The 26,890-nt window shown below is 40.3% G+C and overlaps 1 protein-coding gene across 1 annotated transcript in view; it reads left to right on the top strand.

Moving 5' to 3' along the window:
- DENND2A (DENN domain containing 2A) overlaps positions 1-26,890 on the top strand; it is a 241,517-nt gene that overhangs the window by 142,057 nt on the left and 72,570 nt on the right. The window contains exons 4-8 of the mRNA XM_053719035.1: positions 9,556-9,680; positions 13,233-13,351; positions 14,311-14,508; positions 22,341-22,434; positions 23,277-23,327. Coding sequence (XP_053575010.1) covers positions 9,556-9,680; positions 13,233-13,351; positions 14,311-14,508; positions 22,341-22,434; positions 23,277-23,327 — 587 coding nt within the window. The remainder of the gene's footprint in view (positions 1-9,555; positions 9,681-13,232; positions 13,352-14,310; positions 14,509-22,340; positions 22,435-23,276; positions 23,328-26,890) is intronic.

The following is a 26,890-nucleotide window of genomic DNA, read 5'->3' as shown; positions in this document are numbered from 1 at the left end:
TGCAAAACCAACTCGACTCAGATTAACAACTCCACAAGCAATCAGTATTGAGGAGTTTTGCTGCCTGCTTTCTTCTCTCAAGTCCATGGCAGAAGCGACGCTACTATCTGTCACACTTGAAGGGCCGTGTTCCTGTTCCACTGCGCAGATTCCGGTAAGATTGTTTCATTTTATTTTCATCATGGATGTTTTGTAATAAATACAACAGTTTATCCGACTACAGCCTCGCAGAATTAACTTAAATACAGCGTCTCAGTGTATCTTGGAATCAAGGGTTAATATCTCCTGAGGGGGGTTTGTTATTGAACAGGGTTTTTTTTTTAATCATGTTTGTTATGTGATTCTGTTTGCTAATGTGTAGTGTTAATTGGGCTCATGGCTATTTCGGAACATAACAACCTGTTGCAAGTGATGCCTTTACTGTCGGATGTGCTTTTTCTTGGACAGTACACACCTTGTGACTGGGCATGGTTACGTTTTGGGTGCTTCATTTCCGCATTCCTGACCGTGTGGCGACGGAGAAATTCTGTTTCGCTGGTGTCTGGTTCATAGGAGGTGGTGATTACCCCAGCCATTGGGGGTGTAAGGTGCCGTTTACATTTTTCTTATTGGTCCATTTTTTTATCAATATCCCAGTTATGGAGGATTCTGATTTTTTTGGAGACGGATGTCTTTGATTCTGATTCTTCTTCTTGCGAAGAATATGAATTGGCCCAGGTGATACATGTCCATCAGTTATGTTTCAAATGCCGTTTTAGAGTGCTCTGTTCCTCGGGATCAGGGATCCAGGGGCCTGCTGAACCATCTTCCTCTGGGGATTCTGCTTCCTGCGAGGCGCATTCCCTACAACCAACTCTTACTACGCATGCAGGTAACCCTAACGTGACTTATCCTTCTCTGGAGGGTGGCCTGTTTCCTCCGGAGGTTACAACATGGTTCCACATGGCCATATCCTTGGCACTGGTGCACTTACATCTCCCAGGAGTGTGTTTAAGATATTGTCCGTGTTCCGTTAACTAGGGCTCGTCAGACGGGGGTTCGCCTGGTCCAGTTCAGCCATCTGGGGGAGAGACTGTCCCTGAGGCTTTAGGGGGTCAACTCTTTATGGGGTGGTGGATCATGAGTCTTCCAATGCAAATGACATGCAGGATTAGACATAAGGGGATGAAGTAATCTTCTTATAGTCTTGTTTCTTGAGTATCTTTCCAGTTCTAAACCTGGAAGACTCGGTTTCCTGTTGGGCTGGTCCTGCGGGAGTGTCCATTCTTCCTGGGCGATAACCTAGAGGTTTCCTTATCTTTTCCTTATCTTTTATTTTATATCCGGTTAGGATGGATTTTATTTTGTTTAAAGCTCATGTTTGTTATAATATTTCCTTGGGGAATTTTCTTCTCTGGAATCGATACTCGCAATTTGTGATTGTACTGTTTACTTTTACGAAAGTTTGTTCATAAGGACGTGTTATAGGCCAATGTTTGTCTGTTATCTCTCCCTCTTAGGGGGTGAACATGTGGTCATGTCAATTGGGCCCTTGGTCTCAGGCTGGTCCTGACTGGGTACAAATCCTTCTGTTTTAATCCCTATTTCAGGCACGTGGTATCTGCTATGCATGGCTGGTCCGGTTAGGGTGCCGAGTGGTTCCCACTATTATTTGTTTTTGTTTTGCACGTTTTCAGCTAGCATTCTGAGAGGATTTGATGGTCCGTGGTTTATCTAGGGGCATGGAGGCTCATGTTTGGTCCTCATTAGCCTTTCAATCTAGTGGCCGGGACTCCATTGAGATCCGCTACGATATACTCTGTTCCAATTCGGGATCCAAGTGTTTCCTTCCCGTTGTGGGTTAGAAGTTGAAGGTTTTTAGGTCCTTCGTGCAGCCTGTTTCTGGTAGTCTTGGCTTCAAGGTTCCTTGGGACTGTCCTTTTGGAGCTTATTCCCTCTGGAGGTCTCTTTCTTCAGGTCGAGGCTGTTTGGACTTCGTCCAGTTTTTCTAGGGTTGATAAACAGCTGTTTCCTCCTTCCTAGCTTTCGCTTAGGGGATGTTTTGCCCGGATTCGGGATGCTCAGCATTCTTCTTACTTGGAGTGGTCCTCTAGAAGGTTAATCTGAGATTATGGAGACTATTTGTTTGTCTACTCTGTCTTGTAATTCCTTTAGCTTTGGACTTCATGAAGGTAGTCCTTGGGGCCTTTGGGCTCTAGAGTGACTATGACCTAGCACCTTGTTGGTGGGGAGTTGGCCTTCTGCTAGAGGCGTTCTCTTCCCTTTGGTCTGGGAATTTTATGAGTGAGTTTTTTGCCCGTTTTTTTGGTCTAACTCGGATATTATCCCCTGTGAGGTCTAAATCTTGTGCTCCCTTGAGGGGTTGTAGCTCTGGTTAGGGTCCTTATTTCGGATCTTTATGGGCTTATGATCCTGTAGACTGGTTCAGGATGGCCCAGTTTCTAATGGGGTCTGATTTGTTATTAGGAGTGTGCTCTTTTTTTACGGGGAGTTTTTTTCACTGTTGTATCATCAGTGGTGATCTGGATGATTTTCATTCAGTCTTTGATTAGCCTACAGCTTTCATGTCCTTGAGGGCATGCGTGCTGTATTTTATATGGGCCCTCCCCTTTAGGGGTGGAGATTGTCTCCTTCAGCAGTTGGGTTTTTCTCTCTCTGGAGATGGCCAGCGCTAGTTGTCCGGTTTAGCCACCTAGCTACCAGAGGGAGTTGGAATCCAGCTGCTGCTGATTTTTCCCTTAGTCTGCATGACAATTTGTTGATTGTGGTCCTGCCTTGGGGCAGGAGGAGTGGGGTCTTTTGGGCGCACACGTTAGCATGGCAGCTTCATACTCTGAGGGTCGTGTATTCAGGCCTCTCTCAAGCTCTTGTCAAAGCACTTGTTCTCAGAGCATGTGCCTTTTATTTGCTAGGCAGCTGTCTGCTGCTCTGTTGCTGTTTGACCAGCTGTTTGGAGAGTAGACTCTCCGTGTCGAGACTGTCAAGGACAGTTGTGCCAGGTCTGAGGATAACTGGGAAACCGGTACGAACGCTGTGACAGTGAGCTGGGACACTGCAAGTTCCCAGTCTGCCCCATTTAGCACAATTGGGTGCTGCTCCACTTGCAAGTATCTATTTGGCATTTATTTTATCCATTTTACATCAACTGTATCACACTAGGAGGCGCCTTTGTTTTGTGATCTTGTTCACAGTGAAAGTTTGTATCCTTAACGGTTTCTGGGGTTTTCGTCTTCAGTTACCTTCTAGGGTGAGGATGCACTTTGGTTAGGGAAGATTTTCTTCTCTTTTTCAATCTCTGGGTCTTGATCCTGTGGATTTTGAGCAACTAGGATTGGGCGTTGCCTCCCTTATTCTACGAGACCGGTTGGGTCTCGGTTGGCTTGGCCTCGGGGTCTTTTGCCCTGCATTCTTTGAGGCTCGTTTGGGCCCTACTTAAGGTTTTTGTTGTGCCCTATTTAGGGTTCTCTGGGATTCTTTATGGATGCCTTCTCCGTGTCTTTGTCCTTTTCGGAGCATACGACTGTTTGATCCCTTTCTCTAGTAAGGGGATTGTTGTTTGGAGACTGACTGGTGGTTGATGGTGTCTCTTGGAGGCCGGTGTCTCTTGGAGGCCGTTGGCTCAGTCGAATCTGGTTCCTGCGGTCTCTAACAAGGCTTATGGACTATATGCAGGTCAGTGTCCTTGGGCCTTTTTCCTTTTTTTTTCTGTTTCGGACGAAGCTGGATTTTTCTGGAGTAGGGGTTTTTAAGCCTGGTGCCCTCAGAATGGGCTGCCTTTTGTACCCTCCCGTTTTAGCATTTAGTGTCTATAGCTTGGCTATTGTTTTCCCAAAAGTAATGAATGCAGCTGTGGACTCTTTTCCGTTTATGAAGAAAAACATAAATTATGCTTACCTGATAATTTCCTTTTCTTCAGACGGAAAGAGTCCACAGCTCCCCGCCGTAATTTTTCTGAGGGGCGTCGGTTATTTTTATTCTTCTGGCACCTTTTTCACCCTATGCTTCTTCTACTGTTCCTTATTCCTCGGCAGAATGACTGGGGGATGGGGGAAGTGGGAGAGGTATTTAAGCCTTTGGCTGGGGTGTCTTTGCCTCCTCCTGGTGGCCAGGCTCTGAATTCCCAAAAGTAATGAATGCAGCTGTGGATTCTTCCCGTCTGAAGAAAAGGAAATTATCAGGTAAGCATAATTTATATTTTATATTGTGTGTTTGACAAGTATTCACTTCTACTTTATTTAGTGTCTGTTAAATGCTTGTATTTACCATCAATTTAAACTGACAGGAGCTGCACTGTAGTCTGATATGCTGTCTGGTGTGGGCATAAAGTTTACAGGGGTTTCTGGACCACAAATCTGATCTGAGACTTATTATGGGTTTATTATTGACCGGGCTACTTTGAGGTCCAGTGGTGACATATAGCTGACATCGCTGCACACAGAGGACTGGTGTGGGCTTGCACAGGGTTACCAGGGCTGTGGGTTTCAGTGGAGAATATGGGTGTAAACCAACTGGTCATATTTTATGCATCTGCCTAATGCAGTATCCATTTATCTTACAGGAACAGGTCAAACATAAAATGTGCATTTAAAATTAATTAGAAGCATTTTTGCAATATACTTTCATTATCAAAAATGCTTCCTGTACAAATGATTACTGTTTTTCAGTGACATACGCACATATTCTGTAAGTGCCCTGCACCCGTATTCAAACACCATTTCTGCTCTGTGTATTGCTTCTAAATAAATAAATTGTGTCATCTAAGCTACTGCTACCTCTCTGAGTATGAATGGTGTTTGAATACTGGTACACAGGCGTCCACAGGATATGTGCGTACGCCACTGAAAACAGGAAGTTCAATCTTATCACTGCACGTTAACTGCTTGTTAATTACCTGGGCTGGGTCAGAAAATTCCACAATGCAGTGAGATCCTCACACTCAGGAAATTTGGATTCAGGTGTTAACATCACGTAGATTTATATTCCATTCAATATTGCAAAACCCAAAAGCGAATATCTCTCTATACCGGACTTTTGTCAAGGATAACTTAATTAAATAAAAACATACCTTAAATAGTGTACATTATACATCTGCATCTCGTGCCAAACACAAGACAACACATGACTAATGACAAATATCAACCCTGTCACACCTGCCACCAAAATAATATTTGTTTAATTGTTCAAAATCTTTACTGACTGCAAAAATAATACCCAAGTGCAGCAAATGAAATCATGAAACCCTTTGTTTTCTTTATAAAGATCCGTTTTTACTTATGGAAAGGTTTATATATTTCCCAAGGGTATTATATATTTATATAAAATGTTGTTAATTCCCAAATAGAGTTAATTGAACAAATCTTTGTACATTAGTTGTCTGTATAAATGTTTTTATTATTTTCTGGTTACAATTCCTGTCATATGTATTGAGTCACTATTCTGAAAGGTAGAGCTTCCTTTCAAAGGAAGTTACATTTGTCCATTATGCAACTTTTAAACAGTGCAATAATAATAATAAACTTATTTCCAGTGGACCTCAAAACAGAACTGTGAAGAAAAAAAATCAGTAAGGGAGATTGTCTAGACCATTTGTTTTATATTTATTTTTTGTTAATTAATTTGTAGGCATGGGCAAAAATTCAGCACTCATCATGGAAACAGATGCCTAATATGGCAGCAGGCAGCAGCATCCGGCTAGTTCCGTCTCCTGATGTGTTTGTGTAAAAGTGCAACAAACAACTATCTGTGCAAATTAAGATATACAGTATGTGTGTAGCACTTTTACACCAATAAATCCAGTGACAAACTTAGTGGAACGCCGCTGCCTGCACCTTAGTAGGGATTCCTTTCTATGGCAAATGTCAAATTTTTGCCCATGCTTATTTATTGTTATAGGCTTATCCTTTAAGCAGCACCAATTCCATTACCCAGCTCTGTGACGAGCGCTACTGATTGGATCAGCAGCTTCTTCACAATGTTCTGTTCTGAAAATGTTGTGTTTCACAATTACTGTGAGAATCAGAAATCCGAATGCCAGACTTCGCAAACGGAACCCTGCTACATTATCAAAAACATTGTTTGATCACTGCAGTAAGTCATTGCAGTAGGCTTTTAAAGCAGTACTGCAAAACAAGGCACATTTTATTAAAGGGACACTAAACTCAATTTTTTTTCTTTAACCCTTTGAATGCTAAGCACTTTCCACCTGGGTGCTAAGCTGATTTTAGGTTGTTTTTTTTTAATTTTTTCTTTTTTTTTTTTTTTTTCTTTTTCAGATCCCCAAGACTTATACCTTTACGCCATTACCTTTCCAACGATGGGTCTTGGGGGTCTGTAGCTGCTTAGATGCCTGAGATACAGGCTTCTAAGCAGCATGCCCCCTTTCCCTATACTGTCCAATGTCTTTTTTTAATAAAGTTTTGTGGTGACGTCATCACGTCATTGCGCGTGACGTCACCACGCAAAATGTGAAGCCCCGTCGATGCCTGTCACTATACAGGCCCGATCACCGGGGTAGGAGCGGGTGGGAGCCCCCAGATCTCCCTCAAGGTGGGAGAGTAGCGACGGCTCTGAGCAGTCGTTGGCACTTGAGTGCTCAGAGTCGTCGTTAGCACTTAAGGGGTTAATGATTCAGATAGAGAGGCCAATTTTAAGCACCTTTCTAATTTACTAATATTATCAATTTTTCTTCGTTCTCTTGTTATCTTTATTTAAAACGCATGAATGTAAAGCTTAGGAGCCAGCCCATTTCTGGTTCATCACCTTGGTTACGCTTGCTTATTGGTGGCTATTTGTTTCACTTTGTGTACTCTTGAGACTGCAAATACAGCCCATTTGGGCAATTGTTCTTGGCTTTCGGAGGTTGTAACTAATGTGTGATATAGTAGGCTTTGGTTATTGAGGGCAGATGTGCACAGCCTAAAAAACAGGTTGCATGTTGTATATGTAGCGGTGTCACAATCGTATAAATGCACTCACTGTACCCTCCTTACTGGGGTAGAGAATAGATCTTTATTTAAAAAGCTACTTGTAAATATCAGAAGGCCTTATGTTGGCGCATGCCAAAGGATTTAATATGTTTGGAAATGAAAGGAATGCACAGTATATTTTATTGTTTGTTTTTACTTTAATTTTTCCTGTCATTTAACTTTGAATTTTGTGCAGTTTCCCATTTCTGTAAATTGGAAATGCACGCTGCAGACTTCACAAAGAAACAAACAAATCCAGATTGGCATCTCAAGAAAAAAAACAAAAAAAAATTTTGGTGTGTTTGGCCATTGAACAACATTTGCTGCAGACGAGGTTTAATTCAGAAAGTTTTTGCACTAAGGGCCAGATAACGAGTGGAGCAGTATTTTGGAATAGACCAACTAGAAGTAACTTTTTTCGCTCAGAGATTCATGCTCGGATTACGAGTTGAATGTAAAAAGTTTGTGCTCTCGCGTTCGCAAGGTCCCATTCCCCCATAGACTTCAATTGAGCCGAAAAAGTTGGGAAAAAAACTTACACCCACAAGTCGCGCAAATGGTTATTTAAAAGCGCAACATAAGAAGATAATATTGCATATTTCATAATCCAATGTTCTGTACATAGCAGAATAAGTGTTATTTATTCTTAAATACATATTTCTATATATATCTGATGTTTTTTTATTTTTTTAAATCTCTCTCTCTCTCTCTTCTCTCTCTTCTCTCTCTTCTCTCCTCTCTCTCCTCTCTCTCCTCTCTCTCCTCTCTTTTCTTCTCTCTTCTCTCTCTTCTTCTCTCTTCTTCTCTCTCTTCTTCTCTCTCTTCTTCTCTCTCTTCTTCTCTCTCTCCAGTAGGTGGAGCTGTCCGCTTGTGTTGCAGCCAAGATATGCAAGCCAAGCAAGCTAAAATTAATCAGTATAACTAGACCTGAGCTATCGAGCAGCTTTCATAGGAACAAGATCTTCATGTATATAAATCAGTCCAGATTGGAATGCAAAAAAATGAATTGTTTGCAGAAAAATGCACGTAAAGTCTGTGTTGTGTGATTATTTTATTAGGCTTATAATGCTGTTTAGCATTTAAATTCTTAATTTCAAAGCTTTAAAAATAATGTATCAGGTGTTACTTATGACAATTTTGAGAGGGGCCTGGAACCTAACTCCCTCACTTCCCTTTGACTTACATTATAAACTGTGTTTCAATTTACAACTGTTTCGATTTACAACCATTCCTTCTGGAACCTAACCCTGGCGTAAAATGAGTGCTACCTGTGTGTGTGTGTATATATATATATAATCGGGGCTCAAATTTTTCACTAGCCATTGGCGAGTAGAAATTGAACTATGGCGAGTAAATGTCCTAATCATTCATTGAAATGAATATTGTGGAAAATAAGAAATGCTCTTTACCCATAGAACAGTTTATTTTTAGCAGATAACTCCCTTAAATGGACATAATACTCATATGCTAAATCACTTTAAACGGATGCAGTATAACTGTAAAAAGCTGACAGGAAAATATCACCTGATCATCTCTATGTAAAAAAGGAAGATATTTTACCTCACAATCTCCTCAGCTCAGCAGAGTAAGTTCTTTGTAAAAAGTTATACTCAGCTGCTGCCCAGCTGCAGGTAAAAAAAAGAAAAAATGAAGAAATGAACAGCAGCCAATCAACATCAACAGTGCTGAGGTCATGAACTCTTCTACTGTAATCTCATGAGATTTCATTTAACTCTCATGAGATTTTATAGTAAACTTCCTTAAACTGAATGGGGAAATAACATGAGTGTGCACAAGGCTCACTCCCTTGGCAGTCCCGGGACAGACATACTGATTTGCTGCTTAAAGTAATTTACAATGGGGTTTGAATACTTAGGACATTTTGAGGTAAAATATCTTTCTTTTTTATATAGAGATGTTCAGGTGATATTTTCTAGTCAGATTTTTACAGCTATACTGCATCACTTTCAAGTGTTTCAACATTTGGGTATCATGGCCCTTTAAAGAGATAATGTGCTCAGGCAAGCAGCTGAGTTTTTTGTATTCTAAGTAACTGCAGGGGCACTTTTACCCCCACTGCAAATACTGCAGTATTGACAAGATCAGAATAGGTGTCAGTTTCCGCTGGCAAAATCAGCTATTAAAATTGATTGTCCCCTTTATCAAGCTAAAAGCCACCAATGGTTGCCCAGGTAACAACTCATGCAAAATTAAAAAAAGCAACTGGACACCAAACCCATTTGTTTCATGTCACAGTTGTCTTAGATTGAACTTGCCCTGGTTTACACAACTTTGCATCATTTGAGAGGGAGATAAATGGCCACATAACTATAATAAAATGACTTATGATGTTATGGTTTAAAATAAAAGAGTAATGACTGCACAATAAGGTGTTTCACAATAGCTAAACCTATGGAAAGAGGCTGGGGTAGCTGGCGTGGTGTTGCTAGGTGATGGGTGGGATCAGTGGAGAACTGATTTGGTTTGTGTTGATTTATTTGGTCTTTTCTTCCTTTGTTTTGCTTAAATGTCAAAGCTCAGTTTTTTTTGTTTTGTTTTTTAACATTTTCTTTTTGGTTTTAATTATAAGGAAGTCCTATGAATTTGAGGATCTTCTGCAGTCTTCAGAAAATGGCAGAGTAGACTGGTATGCACAGAGCAAGCTTTCCCTGACACGCACTTTATCTGAGGAAAATGTCTATGAAGATATTCTAGGTAAGTAGCCAGCAGGAGGTGCTTTATTTTGATATTTAGATTTATTTATCTGTTTCATGTTGTTCCTGTGATTATTTGCTAAATATCTGTATGTTGTCCTTAAAAGATGCTACTTTGTCCCCCTTTCCTGTAAGTTAATGCTGCAAAATTGTTGTTTTTATCAATTTCACTGAGTTTCTATAAAGTAATGAGCGCTGCCATGTTGGAACCTAGGTTTTTGCCCTTATCCTTCTCTTTTGGAGAGGACTATTAGGATCATATATAAAACAGGCAACAAAAGAGTGTGAGAACAATGGATGCGTGAAAATCCTGTTGGAAAGTTACTATAACAATCCTATATTTCACACAGCCTTGTTTGCACAATCTTTTTAATTCTGTCTCTAATTGTCCTAAGCAGAAAAGATGGATAATGGCAAAACCTAGGTTCCAACATGGCAGTGTGCATACTGAAGTACTTTCTAGAAATAAAACCTTGTAAATTTATATCTTCAATATTTAAACAACTAATAGAATTAAAAAAAAAACACATCTACATATTATTCTCAGGTTAATCTTTGCTTTGTCGAATACACAATTATATCTAACACTAATGTACTATTTAATACCCCTTTAAAGGGAAATTGTACTCAGACATTTGCAATGATCTTATGATAGAGCAGTAACTATGCTTCTTCAAATCCTTTTTATTTTATGAAAAAGTTGAGAAAAAAAATAACTACAGGAAATGCATGTTGCATATCTAGGTACTCGGTGTTCTGATACAGACAGTCCCCATAGAAGGCCATTTTGTCCAGGGCCAAGAACACACATTTTTTTTTCAGTTGTACTTGAAATATTGCTTTATCACACACTGTTTTATTGGGGATAGAAAGCTTACAAAAGTGTTTTATTTTTTAATTCATATTTTTGCTTTAATTGCATATTTGGAAAGCAAATTAACTGACAAATCATTTTTTGCAATATACCTCTATTAGCAAAAATGTTTCTGGTAAAAGTCATTACTGTGGCAAACACACATATGCTGGGAGGACCTTTCACCAGTATCCAAGCTCAGATTGTGTCTGTGCAGACTTAATTTGTGTCGTAAAGCCACTGCTGACTCTCAGAGAAGGTGTGGTGTTTGCTTTCTAGTGCATGTTTTTTTTTTTTTTACAGCATATGTGCGTATGCCATTGCAAAACAGTACTCATTTATACTAGTAGCATTTTTGCTAATTGAAGTATATTGCAAAAATGCTCATATTTAAATTGGAAATATACTCGTGCACATTTAATTTTGACATGACTATCCCTTTAAATGAACAAATTGTTAGTGAATGAATGACAGGAAAATTCTTTACATTTTTCAAACAAACAACAACAAAAATACACAGGTATAACTTGCACATGTCCACTTCACATGTTGATAAACACAATCGGCTAGATTCCGAGTTTTTCGTTTTGAGCTGTGCGGTGCTAACGAGCAGTTTATGCTCACCGCTCACTTACAGACAGGGCTGGTATTACGGGTTTTTACAACCCGGACAAAAAGTGAGCGTTGAGCAAAATTTTGCTCATTACCGCACTCCAATACCAGCGCTGCTTACGTTGGCGGTGAGCTGGTGTAACGTGCTTGTGCATGATTTCCCCATAGGAATCAACAGGGAGAGCCGGCTGAAAAAAAGTCTAACACCTGCCAAAAAGCAGCATAAAGCTCCTTAACGCAGCCCCATTGATTCCTATTGGGAAATACATTTTATGTCTACACCTAACACCCTAACATGAACCCCAAGTCTAAACACCCCTAATCTGCCACCCCCGACATGCAACCTACATTATATTATTAACCCCTAATCTGCCGCTCCGGACACCGCCGCCACCTACATTATACTTATGAACCCCTAATCTGCTGCCCCCAACTTCGCCGACACCTAAATTATATTTATTAACTCCTAATCTGCCGCCCCCTATGTCGCCGCCACCTACCTACATTTATTAACCCCTAATCTGCTGCCCCCAACGTCGCCGCCACTATAATAAACATTTTAACCCCTAAACCGCCGCACTCCCGCCTCGCAAACATTAGTTAAATATTATTAACCCCTAATCTGCCGGCCCTAACATCAACGCCACCTACCTACATTTATTAACCCCTAATCCTAAGTCTAACCCTAAACCTAACACCCCCTATCTTAAATATAATTAAAAGAAATCTAAATAAAATTACTATTAACTAAATTATTCCTATTTAAAACTAAATACTTACCTGTAAAATAAACCCTAAGCTAGCTACAATATAACTAATAGTTACATTGTATCTAGCTTAGGGTTTATTTTTATTTTACAGGCAACTTTGTATTTATTTTAACTAGGTACAATAGTTATTAAAGTACAAAAAAACCCAAAAACACTAAATTACAGAAAATAATAAACAAATTACAAGATTTTTAAACTAATTATATCTAATCTAATCCCCCTAACAAAATAAAACAGCCCACCCAAAATAAAAAAAAGCCCTACCCTACACTAAATTACAAATAGCCCTTAAAAGGGCCTTTTGCGGGGCATTGCCCCAAAGTAATCGGCTCTTTTACCTATAAAAAAAAAAGTACAAACCCCCCCCCCAACATTAAAACCCAACCACCCACACAACCAACCCTACTCTAAAACCCACCCAATACCCCCTTAAAAAAAAACTAACACTAACCCCTTGAAGATCACTCAACCGGGCCGAAGTCCTCAACGAAGCCGGGAGAAGTCTTCATCCAAGCCGGGGGAAGTGGTTCTCCAGACGGGCAGAAGTCTTCATCCAGACGGCATCTTCTATCTTCATCCATCCGGTGTCGGCGATGTTAGGGACGGCAGATTAGGGGTTAATAATATTTAACTAATGTTTGCGAGGCGGGAGTGCAGCGGTTTATGGGTTAATATATTTATTATAGTGGCGGCGATGTCCGGTTTGGCAGATTAGGGGTTAAAAAATGTATTTTAGTGTTTGCGATGTGGGGGGGGCCTCGGTTTAGGGGTTAATAGGTAGTTTATGGGTGTTAGTGTGCTTTTTAGCACTTTAGTTAAGAGTTTTATGCTACGGCATTGTAGTGTAAAACTCATAACTACTGACTTTAAAATGCGGTACCAGTCTTGACAGGAGAGGGTGTACCGCTCACTTTTTGGCAGACTCGTAATACCACAAGTCCCATTGAAAAAATAGGATACGCAGTTGACGTAAGTGGATTTGCGTTATTTCCAAGTCTGACCAAAAAAGTGAGCGGTACACGTGTACCTGCAAGACTCGTAATACCAGCGGCCATTAAAAAGTAGCGTTGGGACCGGCCAATGCTGCTTTTTAAGCCTAGTGCACAACTCGTAATCTAGCCAAATTATTTTTAAAATCCATATGAAAAATCATCTTGAAAATCCTGAGATTTATAGCTTATAGTATGTTTATTTTAACTACATTGTCCTGTTATCTAGCTTTTTAGCAGTCTTCCTTATTCAAATGATAGCGCTTCTTCTGTATTGTAAAGGCAAATCATATTTTAACTTACCTTTATTTCCTGAACTCCATTTACAGATCCGCCTTCCAAAGAAAATCCTTACGAAGACATTGAGACTGACAGCCGATGTCTTGTGAAGAAGTGTGTTCCTGCCTTCCCAAGTCCAACAGCCTCTCTCCCTGGGACACCAACCAAGGTACTGTTGTCATCGCAGACTATAGAGAAACTTATACTAATAATAATGCAGTGCCCTAGGACAGGAATTACATCAATATGGTAATAACTACAGTCAAATTCTGATCAAGCCAAACGTTAAAGGGACAGTCTAGTCAAAATTAAAACTACATTCCATATCTGAATCATGAAAGTTTAAACAACTTTTAAATTTACTTTTATCATCAAATGTGCTTTGTTCTATTGTTATTCTTAGTTGAAAGCTTAACTTAAGTAGGCTCATATGCTAATTTCTAAGCCCTTGAAGGCCACCTCTTATCGAAATGCTTTCGACAGGTTTTTACAGCTAGAGGGGCTTAGTTAATGGGTGCCATATAGAAAAAAATTGTGCTCACGCCCATGGAATTCCTTTTTGAGAGGGCACTGATTGGCTAAAATGCAAGTCTGATAAAAACTGAAATAAGGGGCAGTCTGCAGAAGCTTAGACACAATGTAATCACAGAGGTAAAAGTTATATTAAAGGACTACTCAATGCAGTAGAATTGCATAATACATAACAAAAAGACAATGATTTAACACCTACTCTAAATTTCAAATAAGCAGTAGATTTTTTTTTAAAGAAATTTTATTTTTTCTCCCATTTTCCAGCCCCCTGTATCTTGTGACAGACATCAGCCAATCACAGACTAGTATATATGTGAGCTTGTGCACATGCTCAGTAGGATCTTGTTCCCCATAAAGTGTAAATATAAAAAGACTGTGCAAAATTTGATAATGGAAGTAAATTTGAAAGTGTCTTAAAATTGCACACTCTTTCTGAATCACAAAAGTTTATTTTGATTTGAGTGTCCCTTTAATATAACCGTGTTGGTTATGTAAAACTGATAATAAAGGTATTATCTGTCTTTTTAAACAATAAAATTTCTGGAGTAGACTGTCCCTTTAATAATAACATTTTCTCTACACTTTGTGCCACTTTAGGTGCCACCAAAACCCACCTTTTTCAGACAGAATTCAGAGCGTCGCAGTTTCAAGCTGTTGGACCTAAGGAAACTTGGGCGAGATGGGGTGGCCTCTCCCAGCAAGCTCAGCCCCCCATCTTCTCCGAGCAGCCCTGATGATGCTTTCTTCAGTTCAGGTGACTCACAGAATGGACGCAGGCGAAGGAAAATCCCAAGGGTGAGTGAGGATGACATCACCAACAAACTATTTCCTAGGCATAAATGAAACAGTATTGTTATTTCTCTGCGCACATTCTTTCTTGTAGCTACAAACATTTTCTGTCTGTTGATTTTATTGGCAAAACATTTTTGGTGGTCATTTTAAGAATTCTGAAGTCTTAGCAAAGGGATTAAACACATAGCTAGTTCCTTGCAGCATTTTCAAGCATTCCAGATTCCAAGAAGTAGACGGTTGGTTAATCAATCAGGAAATCCATTCACACTTAACTGCCAGTGACCAGCGATATCCTCCTCAGGAACGCAAGTACTTACAGCACAAAAGAGGACTTTACCTGTGCGTTTAACTCCTTGCAAAGTTTAAACATTGAGGGCTAGATTACGAGTGGAGCGCCAATTTATTGTGTGCCTGAAAACGGGCAAATTTGCCTGTTTGCCGACTCGCAATAAAAAAACAGCCAAGCCAAGTGGCTAGTTATTGCTACCGCAAGCTCACTGTAGATATTATTGCTTAAAAAAAAATAAACAGAGAACAGATCTCTGGTTAATTTTATAAATGTCCCCCAAGTGCCCCCAAAATAAACTATAATGTTCTTTATTAAAAAATAAAGATAGTAGCATCTTTTATTTTTTTATAAAATAACTGCAATAAGCAGTTATTTATGAGGGGCTAAAGTTGGGTTTTGTGGAGTGTTAGAAAAAAAGGCACTGAAAAGTACCTTTTACATGGTGTTCCCTGAAAATATATATGTATATGCTTATATACAGTACATATATATTTATGTGATAGTATGTGAATATACATATAAACACATAAATATATATGTATATAAGCATATACATATATATTTTCAATTTACTGCCATCGCTGCACGACTTACCCCCTTTGCTGCGCTAGGTTCTGTGCCTTGTATGACGGTATGAGAATGAGGCTTTCATTGGAGCCTATAGAACTGCGCTCTAGTGAGTGCAATGCTTCCATGTAATGCAAGCACGAGTTCACATTGTGCTCAACTTGTAATACCAGCGCATATTAGTGTGCGCTGGTATTACTCAGTGGAGCGCAAATATGGTTTTTGCGAAAGCAATATTTTGCATTCCACTTGTAATCTAGCCCTGAATAAGCTATGATTAGTACTAAAAAATGACCTGCCCTTATGGTATGTTATATTGTTTTTTGCACGGGAATGTACCTTTTTAATATTCAAAATTTGAATACTACAACATTTAAATATTATTTTAAATATTGTGTAAAAGGTAATAAAAAAAAAACTAAAAAATAACTAGTGTTTAGTATTTTGCAAACAGGAAGTGTATCTGATCTTTAAAGGGAAAGTGAAGTAATACATTTTAAAATACTATTTTTAAATGCAACAAAAACAAATGTGTCCCTTTAATGTAAACTCTAGAAAAATGTAGTCATGCTTTCCCTTTGTGAAGGTAAACTTTGATGAATGAAAGCCGTTTTTTAAAAATACTATTAAAAACAGGGGCACCTTCATTCATCAAAGTTTAGAAAGCAGCCGTTTCTCCAACATAGGTGTGTCCGGTCCACGGCGTCATCCTTACTTGTGGGATATTCTCTTCCCCAACAGGAAATGGCAAAGAGCCCAGCAAAGCTGGTCACATGATCCCTCCTAGGCTCCGCCTACCCCAGTCATTCTCTTTGCCGTTGTACAGGCAACATCTCCACGGAGATGGCTTAGAGTTTTTTAGTGTTTAACTGTAGTTTTTATTATTCAATCAAGAGTTTGTTATTTTGAAATAGTGCTGGTATGTACTATTTACTCAGAAACAGAAAAGAGATGAAGATTTCTGTTTGTATGAGGAAAATGATTTTAGCAACCGTCACTAAAATCCATGGCTGTTCCACACAGGACTGTTGAGAGCAATTAACTTCAGTTGGGGGAACAGTGAGCAGTCTCTTGCTGCTTGAGGTATGACACATTCTAACAAGACGATGTAATGCTGGAAGCTGTCATTTTCCCTATGGGATCCGGTAAGCCATGTTTATTACGATCTTAAATAAGGGCTTCACAAGGGCTTATTAAGACTGTAGACTTTTTCTGGGCTAAATCGATTCATTATTAACACATATTTAGCCTTGAGGAATCATTTATTCTGGGTATTTTGATATAATAATATCGGCAGGCACTGTTTTAGACACCTTATTCTTTAGGGGCTTTCCCAAATCATAGGCAGAGCCTCATTTTCGCGCCGGTGTTGCGCACTTGTTTTTGAGAGGCATGACATGCAGTCGCATGTGAGAGGAGCTCTGATACTTAGAAAAGACTTCTGAAGGCGTCATTTGGTATCGTATTCCCCTTTGGGCTTGGTTGGGTCTCAGCAAAGCAGATACCAGGGACTGTAAAGGGGTTAAAGTTAAAAACGGCTCCGGTTCCGTTATTTTAAGAGTTAAAGCTTCCAAATTTGGTGTGCAATACTTTTAAGGCTTTAAGACACTGTGGTGAAAATTTGGTGAATTTTGAACAATTCCTTCATGTTTTTTCGCAATTGCAGTAATAAAGTGTGTTCAGTTTAAAATTTAAAGCGACAGTAACGGTTTTATTTTAAAACGTTTTTTGTACTTTGTTATCAAGTTTATGCCTGTTTAACATGTCTGAACTACCAGATAGACTGTGTTCTGAATGTGGGGAAGCCAGAATTCCTATTCATTTAAATAAATGTGATTTATGTGACAATGATGCCCAAGATGATTCCTCAAGTGAGGGGAGTAAGCATGGTACTGCATCATTCCCTCCTTCGTCTACACGAGTCTTGCCCACTCAGGAGGCCCCTAGTACATCTAGCGCGCCAATACTCCTTACTATGCAACAATTAACGGCTGTAATGGATAATTCTGTCAAAAACATTTTAGCCAAAATGAACACTTATCAGCGTAAGCGCGACTGCTCTGTTTTAGATACTGAAGAGCATGACGACGCTGATAATAATGGTTCTGAAGGGCCCCTAACCCAGTCTGAAGGGGCCGGGGAGGTTTTGTCTGAGGGAGAAATTACTGATTCAGGGAACATTTCTCAACAAGCTGAACCTGATGTAATTACGTTTAAATTTAAGTTGGAACATCTCCGCATTCTGCTTAAGGAGGTATTATCCACTCTGGATGATTGTGACAAGTTGGTCATCCCAGAGAAACTATGTAAAATGGACAAGTTCCTAGAGGTCCCGGGGCTCCCAGAAGCTTTTCCTATACCCAAGCGGGTAGCGGACATTGTTAATAAAGAATGGGAAAGGCCCGGTATTCCTTTCGTCCCTCCCCCCATATTTAAAAAATTGTTTCCTATGGTCGACCCCAGAAAGGACTTATGGCAGACAGTCCCCAAGGTCGAGGGAGCGGTTTCCACTTTAAACAAACGCACCACTATTCCCATAGAGGATAGTTGTGCTTTCAAAGATCCTATGGATAAAAAATTAGAAGGTTTACTTAAAAAGATGTTTGTTCAGCAGGGTTACCTTCTACAACCAATTTCATGCATTGTCCCTGTAGCTACAGCCGCATGTTTCTGGTTCGATGAGCTGATAAAGGCGGTCGATAGTGATTCTCCTCCTTATGAGGAGATTATGGACAGAATCAATGCTCTCAAATTGGCTAATTCTTTCACCCTAGACGCCACTTTGCAATTGGCTAGGTTTGCGGCTAAGAATTCTGGGTTTGCTATTGTGGCGCGCAGAGCGCTTTGGTTGAAATCTTGGTCAGCTGATGCGTCTTCCAAGAACAAGCTACTTAACATTCCTTTCAAGGGGAAAACGCTGTTTGGCCCTGACTTGAAAGAGATTATCTCTGATATCACTGGGGGTAAGGGCCACGCCCTTCCTCAGGATCGGCCTTTCAAGGCAAAAAATAAACCTAATTTTCGTCCCTTTCGTAGAAATGGACCAGCCCAAAGTGCTACGTCCTCTAAGCAAGAGGGTAATACTTCTCAAGCCAAGCCAGCTTGGAGACCAATGCAAGGCTGGAACAAGGGAAAGCAGGCCAAGAAACCTGCCACTGCTACCAAGACAGCATGAAATGTTGGCCCCCGATCCGGGACCGGATCTGGTGGGGGGCAGACTCTTTCTCTTCGCTCAGGCTTGGGCAAGAGATGTTCTGGATCCTTGGGCGCTAGAAATAGTCTCCCAAGGTTATCTTCTGGAATTCAAGGGGCTTCCCCCGAGGGGGAGGTTCCACAGGTCTCAGTTGTCTTCAGACCACATAAAAAGACAGGCATTCTTACACTGTGTAGAAGACCTGTTAAAAATGGGAGTGATTCATCCTGTTCCATTAAGAGAACAAGGGATGGGGTTCTACTCCAATCTGTTCATAGTTCCCAAAAAAGAGGGAACGTTCAGACCAATCTTAGATCTCAAGATCTTAAACAAGTTTCTCAAGGTTCCATCGTTCAAGATGGAAACCATTCGAACTATTCTTCCTTCCATCCAGGAAGGCCAATTCATGACCACAGTGGATTTAAAGGATGCGTATCTACATATTCCTATCCACAAGGAACATCATCGGTTCCTAAGGTTCGCATTCCTGGACAAGCATTACCAGTTCGTGGCGCTTCCTTTCGGATTAGCCACTGCTCCAAGGATTTTCACAAAGGTACTAGGGTCCCTTCTAGCTGTGCTAAGACCAAGGGGCATTGCTGTAGTACCTTACTTGGACGACATTCTGATTCAAGCGTCGTCCCTTCCTCAAGCAAAGGCTCACACGGACATTGTCCTGGCCTTTCTCAGATCTCACGGATGGAAAGTGAACGCGGAAAAGAGTTCTCTATCTCCGTCAACAAGGGTTCCCTTCTTGGGAACAATAATAGACTCCTTAGAAATGAGGATTTTTCTGACAGAGGCCAGAAAAACAAAACTTCTAGACTCTTGTCGGATACTTCATTCAGTTCCTCTTCCTTCCATAGCGCAGTGCATGGAAGTGATCGGTTTGATGGTAGCGGCAATGGACATAGTTCCTTTTGCGCGCATTCATCTAAGACCATTACAACTGTGCATGCTCAGTCAGTGGAATGGGGACTATACAGACTTGTCTCCGAAGATACAAGTAAATCAGAGGACCAGAGACTCACTCCGTTGGTGGCTGTCCCTGGACAACCTGTCACAAGGGATGACATTCCGCAGACCGGAGTGGGTCATCGTCACGACCGACGCCAGTCTGATGGGCTGGGGCGCGGTCTGGGGATCCCTGAAAGCTCAGGGTCTTTGGTCTCGGGAAGAATCTCTTCTACCGATAAATATTCTGGAACTGAGAGCGATATTCAATGCTCTCAAGGCTTGGCCTCAGCTAGCGAGGGCCAAGTTCATACGGTTTCAATCAGACAACATGACAACTGTTGCGTACATCAACCATCAGGGGGGAACAAGGAGTTCCCTAGCGATGGAAGAAGTGACCAAAATCATTCTATGGGCGGAGTCTCACTCCTGCCACCTGTCTGCTATCCACATCCCGGGAGTGGAAAATTGGGAAGCGGATTTTCTGAGTCGTCAGACATTGCATCCGGGGGAGTGGGAACTCCATCCGGAAATCTTTGCCCAAGTCACTCAGCTGTGGGGCATTCCAGACATGGATCTGATGGCCTCTCGTCAGAACTTCAAAGTTCCTTGCTACGGGTCCAGATCCAGGGATCCCAAGGCGGCTCTAGTGGATGCACTAGTAGCACCTTGGACCTTCAAACTAGCTTATGTGTTCCCGCCGTTTCCTCTCATGCCCAGGCTGGTAGCCAGGATCAATCAGGAGAGGGCGTCGGTGATCTTGATAGCTCCTGCGTGGCCACGCAGGACTTGGTATGCAGATCTGGTGAATATGTCATCGGCTCCACCTTGGAAGCTACCTTTGAGACGAGACCTTCTTGTTCAGGGTCCGTTCGAACATCCGAATCTGGTTTCACTCCAGCTGACTGCTTGGAGATTGAACGCTTGATCTTATCCAAGCGAGGGTTCTCAGATTCTGTTATCGATACTCTTGTTCAGGCCAGAAAGCCTGTAACCAGAAAGATTTACCACAAAATTTGGAAAAAATATATCTGTTGGTGTGAATCTAAAGGATTCCCTTGGGACAAGGTTAAGATTCCTAAGATTCTATCCTTCCTTCAAGAAGGATTGGAAAAAGGATTATCTGCTAGTTCCCTGAAGGGACAGATTTCTGCCTTGTCTGTGTTACTTCACAAAAAGCTGGCAGCTGTGCCAGATGTTCAAGCCTTTGTTCAGGCTCTGGTTAGAATTAAGCCTGTTTACAAACCTTTGACTCCTCCTTGGAGTCTCAACTTAGTTCTTTCAGTTCTTCAGGGGGTTCCGTTTGAACCCTTACATTCCGTTGATATTAAGTTATTATCTTGGAAAGTTTTGTTTTTAGTTGCAATTTCTTCTGCTAGAAGAGTTTCAGAATTATCTGCTCTGCAGTGTTCTCCTCCTTATCTGGTGTTCCATGCAGATAAGGTGGTTTTACGTACTAAACCTGGTTTTCTTCCAAAAGTTGTTTCTAACAAAAACATTAACCAGGAGATTGTCGTACCTTCTCTGTGTCCGAAACCAGTTTCAAAGAAGGAACGTATGTTGCACAATTTGGATGTTGTTCGCGCTCTAAAATTCTATTTAGATGCTACAAAGGATTTTAGACAAACATCTTCCTTGTTTGTTGTTTATTCCGGTAAAAGGAGAGGTCAAAAAGCAACTTCTACCTCTCTCTCTTTTTGGATTAAAAGCATCATCAGATTGGCTTACGAGACTGCCGGACGGCAGCCTCCCGAAAGAATCACGGCTCATTCCACTAGGGCTGTGGCTTCCACATGGGCCTTCAAGAACGAGGCTTCTGTTGATCAGATATGTAGGGCAGCGACTTGGTCTTCACTGCACACTTTTACCAAATTTTACAAGTTTGATACTTTTGCTTCTTCTGAGGCTATTTTTGGGAGAAAGGTTTTGCAAGCCGTGGTGCCTTCCATTTAGGTGACCTGATTTGCTCCCTCCCTTCATCCGTGTCCTAAAGCTTTGGTATTGGTTCCCACAAGTAAGGATGACGCCGTGGACCGGACACACCTATGTTGGAGAAAACAGAATTTATGTTTACCTGATAAATTACTTTCTCCAACGGTGTGTCCGGTCCGCGGCCCGCCCGGGTGTTTTTAATAAGGTCTGATAATTTATTTTCTTTAAATACAGTCACCACGGTACCATATGGTTTCTCCTATGCAAATATTCCTCCTTAACGTCGGTCGAATGACTGGGGTAGGCGGAGCCTAGGAGGGATCATGTGACCAGCTTTGCTGGGCTCTTTGCCATTTCCTGTTGGGGAAGAGAATATCCCACAAGTAAGGATGACGCCGTGGACCGGACACACCGTTGGAGAAAGTAATTTATCAGGTAAACATAAATTCTGTTTTTGTTAAAAAAAACTTACCTTTGTTTTTTTTCACAGCCGGATCAGCTTTCCTCACCCGGAGATCCTCTCTCTTTACACATCATCCATGACTAATCCAGCTTCCTCCAATCACGGCTTTCCCCCCAGGATAGTCATTGCCTGAGGCCATGCCGTGATTTGAGGAAGCCGGATTAGTTATTGCTGACGTGTGAAGAGAGGATCTCCGGGTGGGGGAAGCTGCTATGGCTGTGCAAAAAAAAAACAAAAGGTAAGTGTTTTTTTTTTTTTGTTTTTTTATAATCAAAACGGCTGCTTTCTAAACTTTGATGAATGAAAGTGCCCCTGTTTTTAATAGTATTTTTAAAAAACAGCCTTTTATTCATTAAAGTTTACCTTCACTTTAAACATTTGTGTATTTTACTGAAATGTAGGAAGTTTCTAATAAAGAATTACTATTTTTCTTCCAGCTGGTGATGAAAATTAATACAATTTATGAGGCTAGACGAGGGAAGAAAAGAGTAAAGAGACTTTCTACATCGACAGAAAATAACTCTGGAAGGGGTAAGGAACGGAATCCGTTTTTTTGTTGTTTTTTTCTTACATTTCGATCCTGTTCCCTCATAAATCCTCCCACACATCACAAAACAAGTTTTATATCTCACCTTAAAATGAAAACCAAATGTTTGTTTCTCAATGTCTGAAATCCTGTGCGAGTCAACAATCAAATGACCTAAAAACTAAAGTGTCTCCCTATTTCTGAACACTCAAAAAATGATTATTCCAAGAATCAATGTTGAAGATTTTTCATATTTCATAATTACTAAATTGCTCATGGGAATTTCCTAGGAAGTTACAAGCCCAGGTGCTTGTTCGCTTAATGCTGTAAGAAAATAAAACTGTGCTTTAAATATATTTTGTTATAGCAAATAAAATAAAAGCACAAAGATAACTGAAAGATTAAAGGGACATAGTACACTAGATTTTTTCTTTACATAAATGTTTTATAGATGATCCATTTATATAGCCCATCTGGGAGTGTTTTTGTAACAATGTATAGTTTTGCTTATATTTTAATAACATTGTGCTAATTTTAGACTCCAAACCAAGCCCCACAGTGTCAGATGTATACTGATGTCTACAGACTCCTGCTGGCTCCTATTTATGTTATCTGTATTTTCATATTCAGGGAAGGGGAGGGGGTCTGCACTTCTTGTTTTCCCAGCCCCTTTCAGTAGGTGTCCAAGCCTAACCTCATCAACAGCTATAAACTGGGAGCTTCTAAGTACATTTTTAAATGGTTTTATACCGGACTATGTGTAAATAGGATACACCCTGATGCAGATCATTCTGATGAGCTGTGTTACATATGTGTCTAATCTAAACAAGTTGTTCTTCCCTCCCAGTTACAGATGACAACAGCGAGTCAGATAGTGACACAGAGGAGAAGCTAAGAGGTGCGTTAATTTGTTACTTCTAAATGACTGTGCACAGTAATCTGATTTATAACCTGATGACTTCTATAAACGTCTGTAAAGCATTGTTATGTAACATGATGTAGACAGATATTTAAGTCATAGCATTTATCTCCCACTTTAATGCCAAGAGTCTAAATCATTCACAGCTCGATAAGTGTATATGTTTAGCCACGAGCCTAACCCACTCACACCTCTATTAGTGTATTCAGGTAGCCATGAACCTAACCCACTCACAGCTCTATAAGTGTATATATGTAGCTATGGGTCTATTCTATTCACAGCTCTATAAGTGTATATGTTTAGCCACGAGCCTAACCCACTCACACCTCTATTAGTTTATTCAGGTAGCCATGGACCTAACCCACTCACAGCTCTATAAGTGTATACGTGTAGCTACAGGCCTAACCCACTCACAGCTCTATAAGTGTATAAGTGTAGCCACGAGCCTAACCCACTCACAGCTCTATAAGTGTATACGTGTAGCCATGCCATGGGCCTAACCCACTCACAGCTCTATAAGTGTATACGTGTAGCCACAAGACTAACCCACTCACAGTTCTATAAGTGTATACATGTAGCTACAGGCCTAACCCACTCACAGCTTTATGCGTTTATACGTGTAGCCACAAGCCTAACCCACTCACAGCTCTAAGTATATACGTGTAGCCACGAGCCCAACCCACTCACAGCTCTATAAGTGTATATGTGTAGCCACAAGCCTAACCCACTCACATCTCTATAAGTGTATACGTGTAGCCATGAGACTAACCCACTCACAGCTCTATCAGTGTATACGTGTAGCCACGAGACTAACCCACTCACAGCTCTATAAGTGTATATGTGTAGCTACAGGCCTAACCCACTCACAGCTCTATACGTGTATACGTGTAGCCACGAGCCCAACCCACTCACAGCTCTATAAGTGTATATGTGTAGCCACAAGCCTAACCCACTCACATCTCTATAAGTGTATACATGTAGCCATGAGACTAACCCACTCACAGCTCTATCAGTGTAAACGTGTAGCCACGAGACTAACCCACTCACAGCTCTATAGGTGTATATGTGTAGCTACAGGCCTAACCCACTCACAGCTCTATAAGTGTATATGTGTAGCCACGAGACTAACCCACTCACAGCTCTATAAGTGTATACGTGTAGCCACAAGCCTAACCCACTCACAGCTCTATAAGTGTATATGTGTAGCCACGAGCCTAACCCACTCACAGCTCTATAAGTGTATATGTGTAGCCACAAGCCTAACCCAGTCACAGTTCTATAAGTGTATATGTGTAGCCACAAGACTAACCCACTCACAGCTTTATAAGTGTATATGTGTAGCCACAAGCCTAACCCAGTCACAGTTCTATAAGTGTATACATGTAGCCACAAGACTAACCTAATCACAGCTCTAAAAGTGTATACATGAAGCCACAAGACTAACTTTTTCGCATCTCTATAATCTATTCACACCTCTATAAGTGTATACTTGTAGCCATGAGCCTAACCCTCTCACAGCTCTATAAGTGTATACAAGTAGCCACGAGACTAATCCTCTCACAGCTCTATAAGTATATACTTGTAGCCATGAGCCTAACCCTCTCACAGCTCTATAAGTGTATACAAGTAGCCACGAGACTAACCCACGCACAGCTCTATAAGTGTATATGTATAGCCACAGGCCTAACCCATACACACCTCAATAAGTGTATAGATGTAGCCACGGGCCTAATCTATTCACACCTCTATAAGTGTATACGTGTAGCCACGAGCCAAACCCACTCACAGCTCTATAAGTATTAAGTATATATGTGTAGCCACGGGAAAACTTGCTTTTTAATTGCTTCAGAGAAAACTTAAAGGGATAGAAAGTTCAAAAATTAAATGTTCGTGTGCACATTTCAATGTGAAATATAAACATTTTTGCAATATACTTTTGTTAGCAAAAATGCTTCTACTGAAATGAAATACCTGTTTTTCTGCTGCATATGCACATATCATTTGAGGGCTCATGCAACCGTATTTAAACACCACACCTGCTCAGAGAACCCACAGTATGACACAAATGACATATTAAGAAGCGATACACACCACCTTTCTTAACATACACTCTGCACTAGCTGTTCTCACCTAGCATATGTAGATATGCTGCATACATTGCCTGCACAGGAACCTTTTCTCAGAAGCATTTTTATAAATAAAACAAAATGTATAGAAAGTTTCTAGTCATATTTAAAATACTCTACTATATTTTTACTCTGAATTGTTTATCCCTTTAGCATACAAATGTATAGAGGTAGGATTCTAGTGTGTCAGTAAAAGTGGAGGCACCAAGCTTTTCACATTTCCTCCTAAAATCTAGTATTTCTGCCATTGCTCCAAAATGCATTAAATAGATTTTTTTTACAGAAAAACTGTAGATGTTTTAATGCATATTAATGGGTGTGGTTAAAGGGACCGCCTACTTGAAAATTTGTATTGTTTAAAAATTGATAATCTCTTTATTACCCATTCCCCAGTTTTGCATAACCAGCACTGTTATATTAATACACTTTTTACTTATGTGATTACCTTGTATCTAAGACTCTGCAGACTGCCTCTTATCTCAGTTCTTTTGACAGACTTGCATTTCACCCAATCAGTGCTGACTCATAAATAACTCTATAGGATGGAGCACAATGTTATCTATATGACACACATGAATTAGCACTGTCTAGCTGTCAAAAACTGTCCAAATGCATTCAGATAAGAGGCAGTTCTTAACAGTTTTGAAATCGGTTTGAGACTACCTAGGTTTAGCTTTCAAAAAGAGAATACCTGGAGAACAAAGCACGTTTGTTTAAAATTGCATGCCCTATCTGAATCATGAAAGTTTAATTTTGACTAGACTGTCCCTTTAAGTATGGATCCTCGGATGAGATATTTTTATTTGCACTCATTTTCTTTAAATTGCACAGTTTTTATTAAAGGGACAGTCTAGTCAAAATTAAACTTTCATGTTTCAGATAGGGCATATAATTTTAAACAATTTTCCAATTTACTTTTATCAGCAAATTTGATTTTGTTCTTGTGGTATTCTTAGTTGAAAGCTAAACCCAGGTAGGCTCATATGCTAATTTCTAAGCTATTGAAGGCCACCTCTTAAATTAATGCTTTTGGCTGTTTTTAGAGCTAGAGGGCATTAGTTCATGTGTGTTATATAGATAACATTGTGTTCACGTTGGTAATAAAGGGATTATCTGTCTTTTTAAACAATAAAAAGTCTGAAGTAGACTGTCCCTTTTAATTACTTATTATGGAGCCCTGGAGAAATGTGCTAAGGAAAAATATTTTTTGGAGATGCTTATTGTGTGATGGTTGTTAATGTAACCAGCTATACAGCATAAAAAGAAAACGAAAATACACATATAAGGCATAAGAAACGTGTAAGCCTTTTATGGGAATAATATTTTATAATTGAATCAAGTATCAATAATACATGCATTACGTTTGTCCAGCATTTTGCTAGATTGTTACACACTAAGCAGTTTCACATTATACTC

The sequence above is a fragment of the Bombina bombina genome, chromosome 6, assembly GCF_027579735.1.
Source record: "Bombina bombina isolate aBomBom1 chromosome 6, aBomBom1.pri, whole genome shotgun sequence".
NCBI classification, from domain to species: Eukaryota; Metazoa; Chordata; class Amphibia; order Anura; family Bombinatoridae; genus Bombina; species Bombina bombina.
This window is presented reverse-complemented; position numbering and strand designations above follow the sequence as displayed.